The 12,114-nt window shown below is 53.8% G+C and overlaps 1 protein-coding gene across 1 annotated transcript; it reads left to right on the top strand.

The window, feature by feature from the left end:
* Positions 1-3,515: 3,515 nt before the first annotated feature.
* Positions 3,516-11,114, top strand: KLK15 (kallikrein related peptidase 15). Its single transcript, XM_013998716.3, has 6 exons — positions 3,516-3,550; positions 5,466-5,553; positions 9,146-9,299; positions 9,591-9,874; positions 9,996-10,132; positions 10,777-11,114. The coding sequence occupies exons 2-6, from the start codon at positions 5,499-5,501 to the stop codon at positions 10,927-10,929; spliced, it is 783 nt and encodes a 260-aa protein (XP_013854170.1). The 5' UTR covers positions 3,516-3,550; positions 5,466-5,498; the 3' UTR covers positions 10,930-11,114.
* The last annotated feature ends 1,000 nt before the right edge of the window (positions 11,115-12,114 follow it).

Below are 12,114 nucleotides of genomic sequence, written 5' to 3'. Positions count from 1 at the left end.
ACAGGGTCCCAAAGGAAGGAGACATCCGGGAGTTTCCTTCGTGGCTCAGCGGTTAACAAACCCGACTAGGATCCATGAGGATGTGGGTTCGATCCCTGGCCTTGCTCAGTGGGTTAAGTATCTGGTGTTGCTGTTAGCTGTGATGTAGGCTGTTAGCTGTAGCCTGGGGGCATCCATATGCCACAGATGCAGCCCTAAAAAGCAAAAAAAAAGCGGGGGGAGACCTCCATGGGAGGCTAGGAGAAATGGATTCTGTGGCTGTTGTCCTTTCTGAAAAGTCAAATCAGCAAATGGCAAAAAATTGGAATTCCTCCTTCGGTTTATTTAGCTTTAGTTGACTTATTTAGGTTTCGTCTTCTTGTTTGTCTTTTTGTCTTTTTTTTTTGCCATTTCTTGGGCCACTCCTGCGGCATATGGAGGTTCCCGGGCTAGGGGTCTAATCGGAGCTGTAGCCACCTGCCTAGGCCAGAGCCACAGCAACGCAGGATCCGAGCCGTGTCTGCGACCTACACCACAGCTCACGGCAACGCGGGATCCTTAACCCACTGAGCAAGGCCAGGGATCGAACCCACAACCTCATGGTTCCTAGTCGGATTCGTTAACCACTATGCCACGACAGGAACTCCCCAGGTTTCGTCTTCTTAAATGCATTTTAAGACTCCTTAATTTGGGGAGTTCCCATTGTGGCTCAGCAGGTTAAGAACCCAACTAGTACCCATGGCGATTCAGGTTCAATTCCTGGGCTCGAGCAGTGGGTTAAGGACCCGGAGTTTCTGTGAGCTGTGGTGTAGATCACAGACGTGGCTCAGATCCCGCATTGCTGTGGCTGTGGCGTAGGTCAGCAGCTACAGCTCCGACTGGACCTCTAGCCTAGGAACCTCCATATGCCTCGGGTGTAGCCCTAAAAAGACAAAAAAATATATACTTAAAAAAAATAATAATAGGGAGTTCCCGTCATGGTGCAGCGGAATCGCATCTGGCTAGAAACCATGAAGCTGCAGGTTCAATCCCTGGCTATTCTCAGTGGGTTAAGGATCTGATGTTGCCATGAGCTGTGGTGCAGATCAAAGATGCCACTTGGATCCTGTGTTGCTGTGGCTGTGGTGTAGGCTCGCAGCGGTAGCTCTGATTTGACCCCTAGCCTGGGAACCTCCATATGCCACGAGTGCGGCCCTAAAAATTTTTTAAATTTTTAAATTGAAATTAAAAAAACTGTAATAGCCAAATCGGAAACAACCCAAATGTCCATGAAGAGGCGAATGGACGCTCTATGAACTGTCCATTCAATGGAACGTTATTCCTTGATATGTACATACGACAACAGAGAAGCATCTCAAAATCCCTGTGCTGAGGGAAAGAAGACAGACACTAAATGTCTACTATGATTCTGCTTGTGTGTGGAAGTCTAGAACAGGCAAAATGAATCAATGGTGCCTGGCTGCTGGGCTGGAAGGGACGGGCAGGTGCGGAAACTGGCCGTGATGTCTGTCTGCTGAGCCCTGAGTAATAAAACCCTGTCTCTGACTCAGAGTCTGGTGCGTCCTGCCCCTACCCAGGAAACCGGGGCCAGCGACCGTGTTTGTCTATATGTCAGTAACATCCGAGACCCTTCAGAGTTCTTCTTCTTGTTGTTTTGTATTGTTTTTCTTTTTAGGGCCGCACTCGCGGCATATGGAGGTTCCCGGGCAAAGGGATGAATCAGAGCCGCAGCTGCCAGCCTACACCGAAGCCACAGCAACACGGGTCCGAGCCATGTCTGCGATCTACACCCCAGCTCATGGCAACCCCGGATCCTGAACCCACTGATCGAGGTCAGGGATCGAACCCACATCCTCATGGATCCTAGTCAGGTTCATTATTGCTGAGCCACGATGGAAGTGTCCTTCCTCGTCCAATTCTTAACCCACTAAGCCACCTCGGGAACTCCCCCTTCAGAGTTCTTGACAGTTGGGCGCTGAAGCTGCACTGGGCCAGATGGAGCTGAAGGCGGGCAGGGGACCTGGCTAGGGGGGCAACGTGGTGGGGGAAGGGACAGGCCAGGACAGAGCTGAACTTTGGGGAAGAGGGGCGTGAACTCCCACCCATTCGTCCGCACCCTCCAACATGCTCTTCATCTCGGCCCCTCCCTGTGGGGAAAGTACGAGTTACCTCCGGGCCCCAGGACAGACCCCAGGCTCTTGGCCACATCAGACCCGCCCCTCAGATCTTCAGGCCACGCCCTCCACCTGGCCTCCCCCCCACCTCAGTCTCCTCCCCTTCATCAGGATCTTTCCGTAGATCTGCTTCAGCCAGACGTCAGGATCTGGACTCCAGACCCAAACTCCAGAAGCCAGACTCCAAAGCCTGATTCCAGACTCCCCAACTCAGAATTCAGATTTGGAGGGCCAGACCCAGAGATCTGGATCCAGACGCCAAGATCCAGAAACAAGGAAGTCTGGAACCCAAAGATCCAGGATCGGTTGTGGAGATCTAGACTCTACTGTCTAGAATCCAGAATCAGAGATCCATGGTCCAGAATCACGAATAGACAGTCCTGGGAGTTCCCATCATGGCACAGTGGAAACAAATCCAACTAGGAATCATGAGGCTGAAGGTTCAATCCCTGGCCTCGCTCATGTGGGTTAAGGATCCAGTGTTTCCTAGAGCTGTGGTGTAGGTCATAGACACAGCTCAGATCCTGTGTTGCCGTGGCTGTGGCGTAGACTGGCATCTGTAGCTCCAAGTAGACCTCTAGCCTGGGAACCTACATATACTGTGGGTGTGGCTCTAAAAAAATGCAAAAAAAAAAAAAAAAAAAAAAGAAAGAAAAGAGTCCAGAATCCAGAATCGGGGATCCTAGTCCAGGTCCTGAATCCAAGATTCAGTGCTCTAGTCCAGGCACAAGAAGCATGCTTCTAGAATCCAGTTTCTACCCTCAGGTTCAGATTACATGCTCCAGACTCCTGGCTCTGTATTTTTTTTTGGGGGGGGGTCTTTTTGTCTCTTTAGGACTGCACCCACGGCATATGGAAGTTTCCAGGCTAGGGGTCGAATCAGAGCTACAGCTGCTGGCCTATACCACAGCCACAGCAATGCGGGATCCGAGTGCAACCTACACCACAGCTCATGGCAACGCCAGATCCTTAACCTGTTGAGAGAGGCCAGGGATCGAACCTGTGTCCTCATGGATGCTAGTCGGGTTCCGCTAACCGCGGAGCCACAACAAGAACTCCACGGCTCTGTATTTTTATCTCCTCTGATTTCCCCCTACTTGCCGTCCTGCCTCCTCCCCCTCGATGAACTGCCCCTGGTAGGGAGGTTCCTCCCCACAGACTCGGCCCAAAGCTTCAGCCTAATAAATGCTCATTAGGCCCTGTCCCCCGCCCCACCAGCTGTCTAGGCGTCCCCGCCTGTAAACCCGACTCTCAGCCACCTCCCACCCCACCCTACCTTCCCACCCCCCCCCAGACCCGGGTGGGGCTGGGAACTTATAAATTCAGGCATTCAAGTGTCTGCTCCTTTTCTTCTGGCATCCACGCCGCCCCAGATACTGCAGGAGGATCTGGAGGGGGTGAGGCCTTTGAGATGGGGCAGGGGGGTTGGAGCGAGTAGAGACCTGGGTCTGCCCTGGTCTAGGGTGGAGCTGGGAGGCCCTGGTTCCGGGGAGCAGACACGGACCGCTCTGAGGGAGCTGAGGTCAAGGGCACCTGGGTAGGGCCAGGTGTCCTTCACTGAGGCCCTGCATTGAACCTGAACCAAGAAAATGTCCTGGAGATGCCGAAGGCGCTGCAGCGGGATGGGCGGGGGGAGGGGGCGGGATCGAGGGAGTCGGGAGGCTGTCTTGTACCAGAGCCAAGAACAAGATCATGAGTTGTCACGGGTGCAGGGCAGCTCAGCACAACCTCCCCGAGTCCTCCTGTATGCCGGGCTCCTAGCTGGGCAGGGCTGGGGACCCAGAGAGGACCCCAAGCCAAGTGAACCAGAACAGGTACTGTAGGACCCAGAAAAGATACCTGATACCTGTTAAGTATCAGGGTCTCCCAGGAGTTCCTGTTATGGCTCAGTGGTTAACAAACCTGAGGACCTGACTCGTAACCACGGGGACGCAGGTTCGATCCCTCGCCTCACTCAGTGGGTTAAGGATCTGGTGTTGCTGTGAGCTGTCGTGTAGGTTGAAGACATGGCTCGGATCCCGTGTGGCTGTGGCGTAGGCTGACGTCTATAGCTCTGATTTGACCCCTAGCCGGGGAACCTCCATATGCTGCAGGTGTGGCCCTAAAAAGTAAAAAAAAAAAAAAAAAAAAAAAATTATCAAGGTCTCCCAGATGAGGGGAGGGCTAAGCCTCAGAGGACAAATATGAATTTGGAAGTAGGACTTTCATTCATTCCTAAATCCCTGCACCGGGCAGTGCTGGGGAGCCAGGGTCCGGCCAGGCCAGGCCTGCCCTCAGGGGGTTCTTGTGCTGGTTGGAGAGGCAGAGACCATTGATCTGGGGACATCAGAAAAAGCCTTAAGGAGAAAGTGGCCATTGACGGGAACAGCATAGTTGGGAGAAGGAACAGCCTGTGCAAAAGTGCAGAGGCATGAGATTGCAGGCGGAAAGATGGAAGAATGGGCTGCAGCTAAAGGACAAGGTCATGAGAGATCCGGCCAGAGGGGCTGCAAGGGAAGAAGCCACTCCTGTCCTTGAAAGTGAGGCTGCGGGGGTGGGTGGCTGGGATGTTATCCTGGGGGCGCTGGGAGTCTGCGAGGGCTGTGAAAAGGGACCTGGTCAACTCGGGGTGTAGAAAGACTCTGTGGGGCCGTGTAAGGGGACAGGCTGGTGGGGGGGGTGAGACTTGAGTGGAGGGACAGACTTAGGGAAAAAGACCGGAGAGGACACGAGGCAGGATATCGAGTGCAGAAAGACCGAATCCTGAGCCCGAGCCTTGGGGCAAACGGATGGGGTTGGTGTCTGCCAAGGTTGGAGGGCACCTGCGGGGTCTGCCCCGGTGCCTGGAGGAACAGCAGACCCTTGGGAGATGGAGAATCCTGGAGGAGGAGCATGTTGGGCTGGAGAACAAAGATAGTGAAAAGGAGGGGGGCTTAGAGCCAGTTCCCCTTGTGGCTCAGTGGGTTAAGAACCCGACTAGTATCCATGAGGACCTGGGTTCGATCCCTGGCCTCGCCCTGTGGGTTACGAATCCTGCGTTGCTGTGGCTGTGGCTGTGGCTGTGGCTGTGGTATAGGCGGGCAGCGCAACAGGATTGGTGGCATCTCTGCCAATCGAACCACCTCAAGGCAGGTTCGATCCCCAGCTGCATTGCTGTTGTGCAGGCCGCAACAGCAGCTCAGATCTGATCTCTGGAACTCCAACGGCAGGGCGGCCAGAAAAGAGAAGACAGACAGAGAGCGAGTGAGCAGGTGGGATGAGCTTGTGTTTGGAGGGATCCAGGTGGGGGCAGGAGGGTCCAGGCTCAACCAATTCATTCTCTCCCGCCCCCAGACTTCCGCCCCGAGCCCTGGCTCCTCCTCCACAATGGGGCTGCTTCTCACGTCTCACCTCATCTTCTCTTTCCTGCTGACCTGTGCAGGTGAGGTGGGCCCAGGGTCCGGGGGAGTGTGGGGCCCCCCCAGTCCACCAGCATGCCCAGGGTGCAGTCTGCCAGCCCCTCCCCCACCATCTACTGATCCGCCAACCCACCCCCACCCCAGCTACCCGCCAAGGTCCCTGGGTCCTCACCCTACTCCAGGAGCGGTCTGTCAGGGGCTTGGGGCTGTTCTGGAGTCCCCATGACAGTGAACATGGCCCTGGGGTGACACAGACCCGAGCTGGAATTCAAGGGCTGCCCCTTCCTTGCTGTGTGACTTCAAGGAATTGCTTCACCTCTCTGGTCCTTGAGTACCTTCTCTGGAAGCTCCAACCTGCAGCCATAATGGGGAGGGTTCAGCAACACAATTAGGTAAAGCTGGTATAAGACCCATTAAACAAATGCCGGGAGGCTCAAGAACACAAAGTCTGGGTTCAAATTCTGCCGCTGCCGCTTTCTAATTACTTAACGTCTCTGTGACTCGGGTTCCCTAACTGTACCGTGGGGAGAGGAAACACAGGCCCTCTCATGCGCTTGTGAGAATTAAATTCGTGGTCCTGGAAGTTCCCGTTGTGGGTAACAAGACCAACAAGGATCCATGAGGTTGCGGGTTCGATCTCTGGCCTTGCTCAGTGGGTGAAGGATCCAGTGTTGCCATGAGCTGGCTCAGATCCCACGTTGCTGTGGCTGTGGTGTAGACCCCTAGTCTGGGAACTTCCATATGCCACGGTTGCGGCCCTAAAAAGCAACAACAAAATGTGGTCCTGGCCCCAGGGTAGTGCCCAGTAAGGGTGGGTGATGCTGGGCATTTGATTTATACAAGGCCTTGAGCTTGGGGCTTAGGGGCTTGTGCACTTCTGGCCTCATTTGACAGGGGAGGGATTTGCAGCTCCAGGAGGGGCAATCATCAGGTCAAGGTGACCCCTGGTGGCTCCAGACCACATTCAGCCACCACCATTCACGGAGAAATGAATTGTAACCTGACGCCTCCACCCTGGAGACGCTGAAGGCGGACTTTTATTACCCACCCAACCTCACATGACCCTCACTCCTGGGGGCCCCTCAGACTCCATCCCCTGCCCCGCTGCCAGCCTCCCCTGGGGCTCTGAGCTCTCCCCTCCCTGCCTCCTGCCAGCCCGCTGCACCCAGCTGGGCCCCCACCCTCCACCAGCTTGGACTGGCCAGGAGTGGCCTCGGTGGCCAGCTGTTCAGCCCGCACCCTCCCTGTCCTTGTTTGTAGGACGACCCCACCCTTCCCTTGCTAAGCCCCTTGTCCACCACATCCGCGTTCCCCCCGGCCTTGCCAGGGCCCTTGGCCCCGTTCCTGACCCTGGTGGGGAGAGTGTGGGCATTTGGTGTGACTATGCAAATGGGGTGAGTGTCTGTGCTGGCTGTGACTTTGAAGGGACATATCCACGTCCCAGCATAGGGGGTCATGGTCCTGTGATCTTTTTATTTCTTTTTTATTTTTATTTTTTTGCTTTTTTTAGGGCCGCACTTGCAGCATATGGAGATTCCCAGGCTACCAGTCGAGTCGGAGCTACAGCTGCTGCCAGTCTACACCACAGCCCCAGCAACACAGGGTCCTCGCTGCATCTGTGACCTACACCACAGCTCATGGCAACTCCAGATCCTTAACCCGCTGAGCGAGGCCAGGGATCGAACCTGCGTCCTCATGGATGCTAGTCAGATTCATTACCCACTGAGGCATGACGGGAACTCCATGGTCCTGTGATCTTAACACATCTCTGTGCAGGGTGCACTGTGGTGGGTGGGTGGGTGTCCACATCCAGCTTATCTGTGAGAACCAGGTCCCCAGCTCTTAAACTTGATGAGTGACCTTGAAAGCCGAGTGACTTGGGGGCAGATCTAGAGGTGGATAACTATGTCCTGTTCTAGCTGCCTGTGTCTCCAGCAACGTGTCTTTGACCTTGAATGCCACCTCTGTGTCTGATGTTTCTCTGGGTCCAATCTAGGGAGTCTACATCTGAGCTCTGGGACAGGTCGGTTCTTTAACTTTGAAGCTCTGCAAAGAGGCTTGGGGATGAATCTTAGTTTTGACCTTGACTCTCTCCACCTGCACATACATCTGACCTACTTAGGCTAAGTTCACACTCAAACGTCTGCACATACATGCACATAAATAAATCTGCACGTCCTTTGTTTAAAATAACTCCAGGTGTTCCCATCATGGCTCAGTGGAAATGAATCTGACTAGTAACTATGAGGATGCAAGTTCGATCCCTGGCCTTGCTCCATGGGTTAAGGATCTGGCGTTGCTACAAGCTGTGGTGTAGGTCACAGATGCAGCCCAGATCTGGCGTTGCTGTGGCTGTGGTGTAGCTACGCTTCAACGCCTAGCCTGGGAACCTCCATATGCTGTGGGTGCAGCCCTAAAAAAAAAAGAAAAAAAGAAAAAAGAAAAGAAAAGAACTTGGGAGTTCTCTTGTGGCACAGAAGGTTAAGGATCCAGTATTGTCTCTGCTGTGGCTGGGTCTCTGCTGTGGCATGGGTTTGATCCCTGCCCTGGGAATTTCCACATGCCATGGGCCTAGCCAAAAAATGAAAATAAAATAACTAATATTTATTAGGTAATTCATGTGCCAGACATCATAGTCTCACTTTCCCTCTTTCTCCCCTATTTAATTCTTGCAATAATCTCATTATACAGATGAGGAGATAGAGGCACAGAGAGATCAGTTTGCTTAAAGTCCTAGAGAGAGTATGTTTGGATCCAGGGGGCTTTACACTAGATGTCACCACTATACTCCAGACCCATGTTGGTGACAAGTCTTTGGGGGCCCACTTGTATATCAAGAGTTTCTCCCCATAGACCCTTATTAAGGACTCACCTTGTTCAGACCCCATGGCCAAGTGCACAAACCTGTGACCTAGTATATGCAGCTCCGCCCTGGAAATTTAGGTCTGAGCTCCTATGTCCAAATCTGTGTGTGTGTGTGTGTGTGTGTGTGCACGTGCACAGGCACACTTGTGTCTGAACTGTCCCTGATCCTATATACATGTGAACTTCTGTGCTGGGATTCCTGAAGCTGCAACCCATGTACCTGCCAGTGAATTTCAGCTTCAAGTGCTGCCCTTATCAGCTGCTAAGTTCGGAAGACTGATCGTGACTGTGTATTTGCCTGTGACCTTGTGTGGCCACATCTGCGTCCTTGTGAGACACACTGCGTTTGGCTGAGACGTCCAGACTCTGGAGCCAAAACTGTGCGTCATACATATTAAGTGGTCACATCTTTTTGATGTCTATGACAGCTCGATGACCTTTAATGGCTGGTTCCAAGTGGCCATCTCTCTGGACCTGTATTCATCGTCCTTGCCTTCACTCTTAATCACAGAGGACTCTTGCCCTCTGCCCTTTTCCTTGTCCTCTTTCTCCCAGAGCCCTGTAGCAAATGGGTGGGGGCTGAGGGCAGAGGGACAGTTCTGGGGACAGCAGTGGTCAAAGCTAGAGAGAAGGCAGTGCTTAACAAATCTTAAGAAGTTGGGAGAAGACACGGGTGGAAAGTAGGTAGTGAGGACTCGGGGAAGGAAAAGAACTTTGTCCTCAAGGATCTTCCTCTGTTCCCTCCCCCAGGGGCCCAAGACGACAGTGACAAGGCGAGGGGTGAAGAGTGTGCACCCCACTCCCAGCCATGGCAAGTGGCCCTCTTTGAGCACGGACGCTTCAACTGTGGCGCTTCCCTCATTTCCCCGAACTGGGTGCTGACTGCAGCTCACTGCCAAACCCGGTATGAAGGCAGGGCTCACGGTCCTGAGTGGCTTGGCGGGAGGGTCTAGGATCTGAGAATCTTTGATTCAGAGGAAGAGCTGGAGCCTGGCGGTGGTGGGGGGGCGGGAAATGAGTTCCAGGAGTGTGCATGACTTTGGCACCTTGGTTTCTGAAAGACAGGGGCTGGAACTACTGGCTTCAGGGTCTTGGGGAAAGGGTAATGGGATCTAGAGATACCCAGAGGGCCAGGGAACCCCAAGTGGCACGCTCTTTGACCTTTCTGTCTGCTCTTCACTCCGCCCGCGCACAGCGGCATGAGAGTGCGCTTGGGCGAGCACAATCTGCGCAAGCGCGATGGCCCCGAGCAACTGCGGGCTGTTGCTCGCATCATCCCACATCCTCGTTACGAAGAAAGAAGCCACCGCCACGATGTCATGTTGCTGCGTCTCCTCCGGCCCGCGCACCTCTCTGCCAAAGTGCATCCGATCCCGCTGCCCACGCGCTGCCCCCGGCCCGGCGAGGCCTGTGTGGTGTCCGGCTGGGGCCTGGTGTCTGGCAAGGAGCCTGGGGCCACCGGGAGGCCAGAGTCACAAGGTGCGTGAAAGGAGGGAGCTGGATATCAGGCCTGGAGGATCCTGCTTGCCAGGGCTCTTGGGCAGAGGGGACAAGGGCTTGAGACTTTATGCATTCACTCCAAATCCACTGTCCTCCCCAGTGAGCCTCCCAGATACGCTGCATTGTGGCAACATCAGTGTTATCTCGACTGCATCTTGTAACAAGGACTATCCGGGGTGCCTGTTGAACACCATGGTGTGTGCGGGCGTGGAGGGCGGAGGCACCGACTCCTGTGAGGTCAGAGCTGAGAGGGAGCGGTGGAAGGAGGAGGGAGGGGGGACTGGTTTGGAAGTTGGGATGGGGCCGGGTGGCTTGCTTTGGGCCAGAGGATATGCTGGGGGGTGGGGGGTGTTATAGATTTGGGGATGGAGAAGGAAGGGCAGTTAGAATGGGAGTGAGATTGCAGTTAGGGTCAGAGAGGTGCTGGGGTTGGGATGGACCATAGGGTTTGGGAGCAGCATGGGCTGGAGTTGAGAATGAGTGGCTGGAGTTGGTTTGATTTCAGGTGAGAAAGACATCAGGGTTGAATTGGGGATGGGGTGCATTGTGTTTGGGATGCAGAAGATGATTGGGGCTGGGTTGTCTTGGAAGTGAGGACAGGCATGAATTAGGCTAGATTTTGAATGGGAAAGATGTGAGAGTCTATTGGGCTGTGGTTTCAGGGATGGGGGGGAATTGGACTTGAGGTAGCTGAGTTGTATTGAGCTGTGTTGAGTTGGGTTGGATTGGGTTAAATTGGGTTGGACTGAGTTGAGTTAGGGTGGGTTTGCCTGGGGTGGGATTGGGTTGAGTTTTGATTGTGATTCTTAATGGTGATTAGGATGGGCGTGGGGGCACTGGGTCCAGAGGGTTCCCCCTCAAGCGTCCCCTTCTCCCCACAGGGTGACTCTGGGGGACCCCTGGTCTGTGGGGGTGTCCTGCAGGGCATCGTGTCCTGGGGTGATGTCCCCTGTGATACCACCACCAAGCCTGGGGTCTATACCAAAGTCTGCAGCTACTTGGAGTGGATCAAGGAAACCATGAAGAGGAACTGACAGTTTTGGCCTTCCACCTGTGTCCCAGAAGCCCCCGTGGCTGGCCAGCAGCCCCCTCTTGACCTGGTGACAGAACTGGGCCATCCCCCCAAGGTCCAGAGGTTAGCCAAGGACTTGCTCATCTGGGACCAGAGCTGGGGCTCCAGGTCACCCGCTGGATACCAAAATAACAGAAAGCACTGATGCAAGTTTCTCTGTGGGAGTTTCTGTGACTTTCTTCTGGGGATGAAGAGGAATGGGAGCCAGAGACGAGGTGGGGAGCATAGAGCCACCATGCCCTCTTCCTTTTCACCCACTGCCTTGATCCCTAGGGGAGGAAAAAGGACTTAAAGCAGGGCAGTAGGGCTCTGTTCCTTCAGCATCTAGGACCAGCTATTTGATCTTGAGCAATAGACCCAAATTCTGTCTGCCCGTTTCCCCATCTCATATTGCTGACATCACAGGCTTGTCGTGAGGATTAAATGAATTGAGGCAAGTGCATTGATGTGAGCAGTGCCTGGCCCTGGGAAAATACTCTAACTCGACCCTAGGGAAAGGGTGCAGCACACACTAGATGGTCAAGAATGACTCTTAGGGGAGTTCCCGTCGTGGCTCAGTGGTTAACAAAGCTGACTAGGAACCATGAGGTTGCAGGTTCAATTCCTGGCCTTGCTCAGTGGGTTAAGGATCCGGCATTGCCGTGACCTGTGGTGTAGGTTGATGACGTGGCTTGGATCCCGCATTGCCTGCTGTGGCTGTGGCTGTAGGCTGATGGCTACAGCTCCGATTACCGATTAGACCCCTAGCCTGGGAACCTCCATATGCTGGGGGAGTGGCCCTAGAAAAGGCAAAAAGACAAAAAAAAAAAAAAAAAAAAAAAAGAGAGAGAGAGAGAACGACTTAAAAAAAACAAAACAAACAAAAAGAATGACTTCTTTGGGAGTTCCCCTCGTGGCTCAGTGGTAACGAACCCAACTAGTATCCATGAGGACACAGGTTCAATTCCTGGCCTCGCTCAGTGGGTTAAGGATTCGGTGTTGCTGTGAACTGTGGTATAGGTCACAGAAATGGCTTGGATCTGACATTTCTGTGGCTGTGGTATAGGCCAGCATCTACAGCTCTGATTTGACCCCTAGCCTGGGATTGTCTTCAAAATTTAGCTCTGGGCTTCCTAGTGGCCATGACAAAGAGGCAAAAACTCTCCTT

Source organism: Sus scrofa, chromosome 6, assembly GCF_054392235.1.
Source record: "Sus scrofa isolate SSC_HxYL_T2T_F1_AM1 chromosome 6, Sscrofa_HxYL_maternal_Yorkshire_Landrace_v2.0, whole genome shotgun sequence".
Taxonomy (NCBI): Eukaryota; Metazoa; Chordata; class Mammalia; order Artiodactyla; family Suidae; genus Sus; species Sus scrofa.
This window is presented reverse-complemented; position numbering and strand designations above follow the sequence as displayed.